At 36.1% G+C, this 13,229-nt stretch overlaps 1 protein-coding gene across 1 annotated transcript in view; it reads left to right on the forward strand.

The window, feature by feature from the left end:
- Positions 1–13,229, forward strand: part of AGMO (alkylglycerol monooxygenase) — a 331,345-nt gene that overhangs the window by 147,089 nt on the left and 171,027 nt on the right. The window contains exons 6-8 of the mRNA XM_061197729.1: positions 8,174–8,240; positions 10,462–10,527; positions 10,618–10,697. Coding sequence (XP_061053712.1) covers positions 8,174–8,240; positions 10,462–10,527; positions 10,618–10,697 — 213 coding nt within the window. The remainder of the gene's footprint in view (positions 1–8,173; positions 8,241–10,461; positions 10,528–10,617; positions 10,698–13,229) is intronic.

Below are 13,229 nucleotides of genomic sequence, written 5' to 3' on the forward strand. Positions count from 1 at the left end.
TAATTTCCATTGTTTTACTCCGTGACCTTTCAAAAGATCTTAACACAGTACTTTCCATAAAATATGCACTCAGTAAATACCTATTGAATAAATGAAACCCACATAGGTTATTTTAATTTCCATACAGTCAGATGAAGTTTATGAACAAGGGAGAATTCTCTACAGCATTCTCTGGCAACAAGCAATGGGACTGTTTGCAAAGCAGCACTATAGAAAACTAAGCAAAAGCATATATCTTTATTAAGGGTAATTTTCAGCTTGAGACCTGGAAAAGGAACTCAATTTGCTTCTTGTTAAATAACTCTTGTGCCAGTTACACATTCAAATTTATTGTAAGCTCAAATGTCTGTGCTGTGCATTGTAGTTGAAAACAAAACAAAACAAAAAAAGAATGATTTTCTCATCCTTCCCCCAAAATCACAAAATTTTATGAGAAAGATAAGTTTTTAGAAAAGCTTTGTTTCTGAAATAGCTTTACCTTTCCATTGAAGAGACCATTGGGCTGTAAATAAGCCTCCTGTGTGAAGTACCTGCATATCACTTTATTTCTTTTTGCTTCTAAAACCTAGTAAAGTTCATAGAAATTCAATAAATGTTTGCAGAATGAATGGAATCCCTGACAAGAGACTTCTTGCTCTGATTATTCTGCAAGTAGCTTTTAATAAAAGACTTTGATAAGGACTTATAAATACAGGTTTTAATCCTCTGAAACAGATTATTTCCAACCCTAATAGAAAACCCTTACTGGTAGTTTGGTACCTAAAATTGTTGTTGATTGGTATTTGAGTTTGTATTTAATATTTAGTATATATAATAAATATATTTAATAGGAATAAATATATGTATATACATTAATATTTTTGTCCTTCAGGTTTTTTTATCTGTAAATGGGACTAAAATACTAGAAGGCATTATTGAAAGGTCATAGAAATATTTATAATCACTTACTTTTCAAAAAGATATGCATGAGCCTATAGTTAATTGTAAAGATCTTTCCAAATAAAAGATTCTCCAAATTTTTAATACAAAAACACCCATGCATACACATATACATAGATAAGTAGAAAGGAAGATAGACAGATAGATAGATAGATAGATAGATAGATAGATAGATAGATAGATAGTTGAAAGAAAGAAGGAAAAAGTTAAAAAGAGAGATAGAGGGGAAGGAAGGAAAAAAGGAAGGAAGGAAGAAAGAAAGAAAATTAGATAAGAAAAAGGCAAGTAATCATAATATAACTGTTAGTCCATTTAATTTTAGTTTGGGTTTGCACTGAATCTTGCCACTAATTTACCTGAAAAGTTTTGCTCTTTTTAGTCTGCACTTCAAGCATATATTTCTTAGTTAAATATAACATGACAATGATTTTTATATCAGATGATAAATGTGTTGGGAGCTGGCTTAGCATTTCCCTTAAATACTGATGCAGTGAAACCCAGAGGCCCGCAGTGGTATGGGTCCCTCTGGAACATCAATCACGCATGTTGCTGTAAGGAGAAGTCTTGACTACTTAGAGTCAATGTCGTCACTGTAACCTTTGCTCATCTGAATGCAGGCATTTTTCTGCTACGGAGATTTCATTTCACTTCACCCTCAACCCAGTCACCCCTCAGCATTTATCATATTGTTAGCACATTCATTTTTGTAATGAGAATTCTGTAAAACACATGCTTTTTAAGACATATTTTCCCTATTATAATTTTTTCCTCTCAGACAGGATGCGTGAATATTTGTAAGCATCTCTTATTTGGAAAGAACTTTGCAAATAACTATAAGCTCATGCCTTCTTTCTTAAAAGTAAGTTGTTATAAGGATTTCTGTGGCCTTTCAATAATATATTTTAGTATTTTGGTGCCAGTCTGCAGATAGAAAAACTGCAGGCTAGAAATGTAATATGGTATTCACATATTATTCTAAAATTGGAAAAAAATAGAATTAAGAGTTTTAAAAATTAGATTTAGAAAGTCTCTTCCCTATCCTCAATAGTCAAAGCGAGGTGAGAGGAGGCAATTTTCTAAGCAATACAGACAAACGAAATACTTTTCTCTTGAATTAATCACTTTTGTTGAAAGGAAATCTTGTCATCCAACTTGACCATCCGGTAATTATTTCTGTATTCTTAACTGAACTATAAAAATCTAACCAATGTTTCCCAATCAGAAGAATCCGTGAAACTAATTAAGAAATGTGTAGAATGGACTAAGTTACTTTTATAAGAAATAATTTCAGACAAGACGCTAATTTAGAACACTTACTTTGATGCTTGTAGAGTTCAACTCTAAGTGATTTTTCAATTTCAATTGGAAAGACCTATTGAGGTATGTTTTTCATGTAATGTAAGGTAGTGAGAAAACTTCTGAGAACTGTATCATGGAAAGAATTAATCGCAATCGGTTCATAATAGACATTTAAATATTTGATTTACCACATGTACTTAGTTTATCAATTTCCAAAGCCAAATGATTTCAAGCTGGTAACCTACATACTATGAAGGTGTCATCACTCTTTTAGACTTCTAAGTTATCCAGCTCACTCAAAGTGTAACTGGAGGGTGGGTGGGGTAGGGGTGTCATGAGAACTCTCAAAGGAAATTTCAAAAGCACTTGATGACATGGAAACTACATTTTCTATTTCTGATAGAAATAGAAAATTCATTTTCTATTCATTGAAACTGAAGCCCACACAAACCGGTGCAAAGAAAGCATAAAGATAATTCAACTGCCGATTATTATCATAATTCAATTATCTCATCATCTAGCCTCTGTGATTTTCTGTGTGTGTTTTTGTTGTTGTTGTTGTTGTTGTTGTTAGCCCCTTTATTTTAGTTATTTATCTTAATTTTTCACCTCACTAAAACAAAAATTATGTTTGGACTCACTTTCCTGGCTTTAAACTCTAAGGACACTCCAGACTCATGTTTTCCTCTAGCCTTGGCAGTAACTACCAGGTTCATTCCCTAATGCACCCCTTCCTCCAACTTCCCAATTAGAAGACAGAAATTATACAGAGCCTCCCTCCTGAACTACACAAGACTAGAGCACAGTAAGACATTCACACCCATGACACAGAGTTTCTCCACCTTGGCACTATTGACATTTTGGACCAGATAACTCTTATTTTCGGAGAATGTCTTGTGCCCTGTGGGGTGGTTAGTGGCACTAAAACCTACTACTCACTAGATACAATAGCACTTTCCCCAGCTGAGACAACCAAAAATATCTCCAGACATTGCCACCAGTCCCCTGGGAGCATAATCACCCCTGTTTAAGAACCACTACTATAAAGGCAGAAGTGTGGAGGGCAGTAAAGTGGATTTATCTACCCAATATAATCTTGCTGAGCAATCACTATGTGCAAACCAATGTCGTATGTGCTGTGAGAAACTTCAAGAAGGGTGAGACCCAGTTTCTGTCTTCAGAGAAATGAACACAAATAATTAGGACATAGGACAGCCCAACATAAAAAGTAGTGGTATCTTGATATGTATTCAGAGAAAGGAAAACAAAATTCCCTTTGGAAAAATCCAGAAGAGTGCTTGGAAAATTTAGCTAGGTCTTGGAGGTAGAGCATGATTCCAACAGGTCAGGATGGGACATGAAGGTGTTAGAGGCAAAAGAAAGAGCATTGGGATCAGTCTTGAGGAAAAATGTGAACGGCTTTGAATTCCAGATGTTTTGGACTTTATTTAGTTCATTATGAAGATCCTTTCATTTGAGTTCATTTTAGTTTTGATGAGAGGAAGTGACATGATGAAATGACATGATGAAACTCATGGTTCCTGTTCTCTTACTTTTACATTTAACTCTTCTTCCCTACATCCACCATAAATTGTGGAGAGAGAAATAAGGAGTTTGTGACCACTCCAGCAAATACAGTCCAGAGCACTTCTGCTGGATAAAGGTTAATCAATAGAATGGATGGAGCTTATAATTATAAAATTGTTACTTTTATTATTTATTTATTTTTAATAATTTATTATTAAACAAGTAAAAACAGCTTAAGAAACAATCTTTTTGGAAAACAATGATTTCACGAAATAGGCAGCAAAAATGTTAAAGTTACTATCTTTGAAGATTGGGTGGGAAATTAGCACCCAAGTTTTAATAATACAGAAACTAAAAACAAAATATAAATAAGAAAGACAAAGGCAATAACCTAAAGCACTCTGTTTAGGACATTGATTCTTAACCTCTGGGGACTTATGGATCCCTTTGAGTATACTATGAAAATAGTAGTTTTCCCCAAGAAAATACCCATAGTCACATATTCATAAAATTTGGTATGACACTTCAGGGTGTTCTTGGCCTTCTGAAGCCCATAAATGGCCCTTCTAGGCATCCATGGCCCTCAGATTATAAAACCCTGATAGAAAACTACAGGCTACAAGACACAGACCGTTGCTTCAGAGGCCTAAGAAGCCCCAGAAGTGCCTAAAATACCATGAGCGCAATGTAGAAGCTGAAATTCCTGGGCTCTTTCTAAATAACTGGATTTCATTTTGAAAAGTAGTCAAAAAGCACTTAGTTATCATTTCCCGTTAAAGTTCTAAAAATTTAGATTTCTTTTATTTGATGGAAAAAGTGCTATATCTCTTAAAGCAACATGATAGAAAAATAGAAGGATTACTGAGTTGAAACTGAGAAGACTTTAGGGCTTCTTCTAAGACGTTTAAACTTGGATTAGTAATTTAACTTCTCCGAGCTTCAGTTTTACGCTGTTTTATAATAGAGTATTGCACTATATTATTTTTAAGTCCTCTATATGTTCTAAAATTTTATAATTTAAATTAACTCATCTAAATCTAAAAAAAAGCAAGACAAATAACTTCTAAAAATGAGAATAGCTCCAATTATTTTCACAGTAAAATATTTTTGGGAAGTGATTCAAAGCTAGATGCGGTTGAATTTCTAAATGACTGCATTTGCAAAAGTGGGTGATAAGTCGTCACACTCAGCTCTTACTAGTTATTAGTTACTTCTCCATGACTTTGAATCAGAAGGGTTTACTACAAGAGAGGTTCTGACTGGGCTGTCTGAATGATGAATCATTTCCCACACCAAGGTGGTCTTCCCCAGCTCCAAGGTACTCATAGGCACTACCAGGAAATTTAACTCTGGTTGCCTGTGTTATACTTGGCATTTTACTAGAAAAAGAAAAAAAAAAGGAATTTTCAATATTGATATCACCATGCTTTAGCCTGCAGAAGCAAAAGATTTTCTTTGAGGAAAAGTACTTGACATTAAAAAAGTAGTGCCCTCAGCCGAGGCTCCAATCATCTGAATTCACTTACCATTTGTGTGGCTTTAAATCTGGCTGCACACACGCCGGGACCAAGGATTAGAAATGCATCTGGGTAGCAGAAACCAGTTAGTGTAGTCTCCTCTACCCCCTTTTGTTGTCTGTTTTTGTAACATACGTTAGCCACCAAAGACACAAACAAGGATAAAATGGTTTTCTCCTTTCCCATCTGGTTCTCTGCCAGAGATACAAAGCCTGAGCAAAGCATCAGATTTCAATGTCCTGACTGCTGAGAAACCCCCTTCTTGTTCTCTATCCGTCACCATTCTTCTTCTCAACAAATATTTTTCCACCAGTACAAAGCAATGTAGTCCAATAAAATTAGGGGTTATTTCTACTTACTCCCCTCCCAATTTCTGGTCATTAATAGTGCATTTGTGGGATAATATTTTTGCCTCTTATTTCACAGGACTGTGGTCTGATATAAGGGCTATATATTCACAGTATTTTGAACTCCTGAAATTAAAAATTACAGAGATTTTTTTTCATGTATAAATGAGTTCTGTTGTATGGATCAACCAAAAAGTCTTATGAATCAACCAAAAAGTCTGTTGTTTGGATCTCATAATACATTTCTTATGGATAACTTTTAAAATGGCTATAGAACTCTAGATTAGAAAAGAGAGACAAGAAGAAAGAGAGAGAGAGAGAGAGAGAGGGAGAGAGAGAGAGAGGACATATTACATATCCTCTGCATTGCAAACATTTGCATCCTTTGCATGCCTGTATCGTAATGGAAACTGAGAACCCCTTAGAAGCTGGGCAGCAGGGAAGGAGGCAAGGACTGTTTCTTTCAGGTGTTCAGTGAGTCTAATAAGGAGATGCTGGTGGCACCTGCCCTATGAAGAGATACAACATTGTTATGTGGCAACGCTGCTGCTGCTGTCCTTCAGGAACGTGCAGGACCCCACAAGCTGAGGACCTTGTGGCTCCTACGGCTGTCCCACGTTTGCAGAGCAATTGCAAATTGGGTGTTTCAGTGTCAGAGGTTGCCAAAAAATGATTAAACCCTGCTATATAAAGAGTTACAACATAGATGTATGTTTGGGACTATAGGGATCTATCAATATTAATATTTTCAACTGACTAACTGAGCATTACTGTATATTAATAGAGTAGTAATTTCTTTTATTTAAATTTGTCTTAAAAATTTTTAAACATTCAGAAAAGTAGAGAGAATAATAGAGTGAATATTTCTAGTTCCATAACTTCAATTTAAAAATCATTATGATATCTTGTAATAACCTATAATGGAAAAGAATCTGAAAAATAATAGATAATAGATATGTATGACTGAATCACTTTGCTGTACACCTGAAATGAATACAACATTGTAAATCAACTATATTTCAATAAAAACAGTAGGATTGTGATTCATTTTCATCAGTTATTCTTTTTTTCTTTTTCCTTTTCATTGCCAAATATGATGAAGCAAAACCTAGATCTCATGTCACGTATACTTTAGTTATACAGCTCTTAAAAAACAATTACATTTTCTCATGCAATGACAATGCCATCATAACTCCTAATAAAACAGTATTTTTATCATGTCATACCATGTTTATAATCAGTTTTCTCTCATTGCCTATAAAATGTCTTTTATATTTGGTTTGTTCAAATCAGTATCTAAACAAGATCCCCACAATACGTTTAGTTGTTATGTATCTTAAATATCTTTTCATCTGAAGCAGTCCCACCTCCCTGTTTTTTCTCGTACCACTGACTTGTTGCCAAATTCATGTCAGTGTTACGATTTCAGTGACTATTTTTCCCCTTAAGTAGCATTTAACATATGACTTTATTCCTTATATATCCTTTAAATGGAAGTTAACTTTAAAGGTGAGTAATTTCTTAAAATATCATGACAATGTATTGATTTTGTCAAAAGTAGGCTCTAAGAGATCTATTTAGATTGTGATTAAAGAAAAGTAAAAGACTGTTATCTGCCATGGTTGATGGAAGAAAGAATAATGTAATTGAGATTAAAAGCGTTCCCACATTGTCCAATATTAACTGTATGACATAATGGATATCTTAAATATGGCCTGCGGTTCTTTTTTATGATAACTTCCTGGTTTCTACACTCCTTACAGTGTGCAGACTCTGGCATAGGGGATTCTTACTGAGAAATGTTGAGAGAGAACATTAGAGAATAATAGACGCGATTTTAAAGGATCTTTAATTCCAAAAAAGCCCCTTTACATATTTGACTTTGAATCGTGCCTCAGAAATGAAGTGGAAGGTGGGACATCTAGAGTAAGAGAACATTTGGGAGTCTATTTGAATAAGCAAGGATCACCGTAATGCAACTGCAGTACTAAGTTACTGCATGACTGATTATTGGGTGAAACCAACTCCAGAAATCGAATATAATACTGGGTTTCCCTTCGCCTAGTTATGCTCTGTTAACGTAAGTCATCAAAGACATAGCTGATAGGTGAAGAACATAAAATGACATGAAACTTGAAAGAAGTATGCCTTGGCAATAGTAGCATCTAAATACAGTAACATTTGTAATCCTCAGAACATTATTATGTAGATACTGTTATTTCCATTTTAAAGATAAGGAATCTGACTTATAAAAAGCTTAAGTAATTTCCCCAATACCACATAATAATAAATAGAGGATTCAGGAACTGAACTGAGGCAGTCAGTTCACTACTCTTTAACTTCACTACTATACTATATTGTCTCTTAGAATATCGTGATGAGCTAATTGTTATCTTTATATGAACACCAGAAGATAGAGAACCTTCTTCGGACTCTGATGCCAACCATGGAACTAGCAATATTTCTTAACCCATGTGGGATTTTAATGTGAGTACTTAACTGTTATATATAATTTAATAACTATGTTCCTTTTCTTTTAAACAGGTCATTGATAACCTTGGTCCTTTGGAACTGATTCTTAATACTCCTAGCCATCATAGGGTTCATCATGGTGAGGAAATTCGATCTCTTCTTTCGTTCCTTCCTCATTTCTTGAAAAATGACATTATTATTTTGTATCACTTCAGCACAATTACCCAACCTAGTCACCACACACTGCAAAGAGGCATTTGTGTCTTCCTTCGTACCTGGACAAACCTCGTCTATAAAGAAAGGACTGGAGGAAAACAAAACAAAACAAAATCCTTTCCATAGCTGACTTTGGAATTTCCTTTTTGCTTAGCTCTCCTCGGATGTAGTGGAAAAAGGAGTTAACCAGCTGAGGGGGTACCCACTTCATATTGTGAGGGGCTTGTTAAAAGTTACTCCTTGACCCCATGCTGAGGGTCATTCCTGTGTACAGTCAGAGCGTCTTGGTCTTAAAAACTGTTGGTATTGAAGGAAAGCCTAATAAACAACACTTCACTTTCCTGCCTAAGTTCTATGAACAAACTCAACATACCCTGCTTTTTCCTGACAAAGAAAAAAATCCCATGTGACTAGTGCCTAAGGTTTAAAGACACTAGCTTAAGAAATAACAGAAGTATTTACATGTGTGCACCAAAAGACCTGTACAAGAGTGTGCATATTGGCATTATTTGTAATAGGTAATAGGAAAAAAAGATATAATTCGCATGTTTGTCAGCAATAGAACAGATACATTGTGGGCTATTCATGTAATGGAGAACTACATCACAATGAAAATGTCCAAACTATGATAACATGTAATGGCATGAATAAATCTCACAAATGCCGTTTGGAGAGAAGGAAGCTAGTAAGAAAATAATAAATATTATTGTTCTGTTTTTATAAGTTTCCAGGCATCACAGGCAGTAGTACTGGCACACGTCAGGCCCGCCTTCCCAAGGTGGGCAGGTCCCTTTCCCTGGGGCAGGGAGCAGAGCAGAAGCACAAGCTCCTCCAGGGGGGGAGAGGGCGGGGTCCGGCTGCACATGTGCAGTTTCCTCTTCCAAACTCCACAGTCATACCTCCACCCCAGGGAATTATTACTGAGTTGGTGCAGAGGTCAAGAACATTATGCTCTTGCTGTTCCCTCCATATTAAAGGAAACACAAGGACTGGAGAAAAACATGTCCACATTGAAGAAGAAATAGTTGTTAGTTTCCCGTTTGGCCTTAGAGCACCTTCGCATGCATGTTGCTTTATATCAGGCATTCTCAGCCTCTGCACTATTAACATTTTGGACCAGATAGTTCTTCACTTGGGAATGCGGGGTGGGCGTGCGGGCTGCCCTGTGTATTACAAGATGTTGGTCTCTACGTATTAGATGCTAATAGTATCCCCTCCCAGTTATGACTATTAACAGTGTCTCCAGACATTGCCATATATTCCCCAAGGTTCAAAGTGCTCCCTCACCCAACTGGGAGCCACTGTTTAGCCTACGTGTGGCAGTGAGTGGTGGATCCGTGTAGCCAGCCCCACTCTACTTTTGTACCAGGGGAGAATTTTCCTTGTACCTTTACGTTCACGTGTACATTTGCAAGTACAGAAGGTGTGTAAAGAAATGAGGACACGTGGAGACAGTTGAATTAATTGGAGTAGTGGCTTGGTGGATTAATATTCTTTTTCCTTTGGTTTACAATCATGTGGATATGGTTGTGTTTATTTAAGTTTTTTTAATTAAGAAACTATGCCCAACTATTTAAATTTAAACTATTATATAAGTATTTGGGGCATTAAAATATATATGTTATGAGTCAATGAATATAATCAAAGGTAACTTAATTTTTACTTATGTCTTTTGTGATGAAAAAAATAGGAAAGTCTTACTGTAAGTGGAAAATTTTCTTCCTGGAAAAGAGGCAGTGAAAAGGTGTAAAGATCACATCAAAATCAAACAAAAAAAATACAAATATACATATATTATTGATATTTATCTTATTTCGTATTGCCTTTTGTTCTGGACCATTTAATTTTTAATTATTACTCTTTAATAGTCCTAAAAAAAAGAATTACTTAGAATTATCCCAGGTTTTTAAAGACCAGAAAAATTGTGAACGATGCTTTTTTAAAAATCTGGGATAATTCTAAATATCTATGGCTTTAAGGAAGTCTTTGCTCTTTTTAGTAAAATCAATTGGAAAATAAATACTCAGTTTACTAGCAAATAAAGTCTAGTGTTGTCAGTGAAAAGATATTTTTAGGAATATCATTGTTTCAAAAAGTATAACTTCCTTTTTCAAAAAATTTTTAAAAAATATTTTGTCTCATAGGCAGAAATCGTTATTGCGTAGACAAAAATTTTGCCGGAACTCTTATTATATGGGATAGAATTTTTGGTAAGTAAAAACTATGAGCATTTAAAAAATTAAATTAGCTCCTTCATTCATAGAAAGTCAAAGATCATATCGCTATTGTTTATCTTCCAGGAACATTTGAGGCAGAAAAGGAAAAAGTTGTATATGGTCTAACACATCCCATTAATTCATTTGAGCCTTTCAAGGTGCAGGTAATGTACTTGGTTTTATTTCTTCTGAATTGATTCCATCCTTTTATAAATTTTATATTTGAAAGAAAAATCAGCTGTTGAAAGGTGGAAGTACATTACACTAGCCTTAAAAAATATATATTTTAACTGTAAAAGAATTTAGAAATAACTCTGGCACTCAAAGCCTTGAATCAAATTGGGCAGATTACATTTGAAAACAATTCATTGTAAGAATTTTAAAATATGTCTGTTACCTAGAATTAAAAGAAATAGCTCTTTAGCAAACATACCCTTTCTCAGAATAGACCTGAAATATATTCATGTATTCAGAAGGAGCGGTAGTAAAATGTATAATTAAGGCTGATCCCAGAGTAAGAAAAATATTTGCTTCAAGCCTGCATGACTCTGGTTAGAAATTCAGGGTGACGCCTTTGCCCTCCTCTTCTTGGACGGAGGTGTCAGGAGCTATTACGGGTTGGTTAGGTTTGCACGTTGCCTCACCTGCTAAGACTTGTTGCCCTGGACCAGCTTTCTGTCAGACATGTGGTATTGGTTGTTCGCTGGTCTCAATGGTTGGCACTAGAGAAATGAGGAATGTCTGTGAAGCTCTGATCCATCAGCAGCAGAGCACCGCAGACATTCCCAGGGGTCGGGACTAGTAAATGAGAAAAAGATAAAAATGCTTGAAAAAATGAAGAGGTCAGTCAATGACAGCTCTGTCCAGGGGACTGGATATACAGCATTCAGAAAGGGAAGAAAGTACAGGTTCATGTTGGGTCTGCTTTTCAAAGCTACTTCTTTGAGGTTTTTAAAGAAAGTTAAAGTAACAAAATAAGTGGACATTTATTGAACTTTTACCATGTGCAGGACATTGCTAACAGCACACATGTTTAATTTAACCATTACTAAAACCTTATAAGGTAGTGGTTCTTTTTAGCCTCAGTTTTTTGGTAGATGAAACTGAGGTTCTCAGGATTTAAATAATTCACCCAACTATTCACAGTTTGTCAGATGCAAACCTAAGTAGGGTGGGTTGAAGGCCAAGCCCCAAACTTGATTAACTCAATTTTCAAGTGAAAGGCATTTTTATGTCGCCGTTCAGAAGAGAAAAGTTGATTATTTCTCTTCTTTCTTCTCAACTAGTGGCATTTCTCTCTCTGTCTTTTGTTCTCTCTCTCTTTTGATTAGGCATTACCAAGAATATGATAGATTTTTTTTCAGGAGAATACTAACAAATATTTCCAGGTACTTTCTTAATAATAAACATTTCTAGGTACCTTCTTTATAGAACTGAAATCAGTTTCAAGATGATACATTGAGAGCCACTTCTTCACTGGACGTGGTCTTGTCTTCATAATGTAGAGATTAAGAAGGAAATACAGCTTGGTCTCTGCCCTCTAGGAGAGAGCCTTTCAAACTTAATGTGCATATGCATCATGGGAGGATCTTATTAAAGTAGGGTTCAGTAGGTCTGAAATCTGGCCAAGATACTGTGTTTCTAACAAGCTCCCAGGAGATGCCGACACTGCTGGTTCATGGCAATCCTTTAGCTAGCAAGGCTCTGGGAGTGTACACACATGGAGGAAAAGGGGTTCATATTCGAGATAGAATAAGAAGCTGAAAACTGCGTCACAAGAGCTGCACAAGGCGTTGGATGATTAGGATTTGGAGACACAATATTCAATCACAGGTCTTTATGAGCTGCTGCTAAATCTGCCCTCACGTAAACATTGCCTTTAGCATAATAATCGTCACAACTGTGTCTAAGTTTTAGTCTCCTACATACTCACTTATATTGTTAGAAATATCAAATCAGCAAGTTGTAATAATTAGGCGTTCCTAAACCTACAAAATCACGTATTTACTTTCACTTGTATTCCTTTATATTAGCTAAATTTCTCACCCTCCCATCAGAGGCATCAAAAGCACCTTAGGATGGCCCCTGTTAGATGGAGACGCTTTTTTTCCCTTTAATACTAGCTATAGACCATTCATTTTGCTTTCCTTTGGAGTCCAAGAGTTTCAGGGCATTGGAAAACAAGTAAGTGAGAAAGTACTCCTTATTTAAAAGCCCTGTATTCTCAAGGCTTGTGTCTAGAATGATAGCAGTAAAATTTCAGTCAGTTTTTTTTTTTTTTTTTTGGTGGTGTTGTGTCTTCGTTGCTGCGTGCAGGCTTTCTCTAGTTGTATCGAGCGGGGGCTACTCTTCACTGCAGTGCGCGGGCTTCTCATTGTGGTGGCTTCTCTTGTTGCAGAGCACAGGCTCGAGGCACATGGGCTTCAGTAGTTGCAGCACGCGGGCTCAGTAGTTGTGACATGCAGGTCCTAGAGCACATGGGCTTCAGTAGTTGCGGCACGTGGGCTCGGTAGTTGCGGCGTGTGGGTTCTAGGGCGCGTGGGCTTCAGTAGTTGTGGCGCATGGGCTTAGTTGCTCTGCGGCATGTGAGATCTTCCCAGACCAGGGATCAAACCTGTGTTCCCTGCATTAGCAGGTAGATTCTTAACCACTCTGCCACCAGGGAAGTCTTGTACTCAGTTTTTAAAATAACAAAA

The sequence above is a fragment of the Eubalaena glacialis genome, chromosome 8, assembly GCF_028564815.1.
Source record: "Eubalaena glacialis isolate mEubGla1 chromosome 8, mEubGla1.1.hap2.+ XY, whole genome shotgun sequence".
NCBI lineage: Eukaryota > Metazoa > Chordata > Mammalia > Artiodactyla > Balaenidae > Eubalaena > Eubalaena glacialis.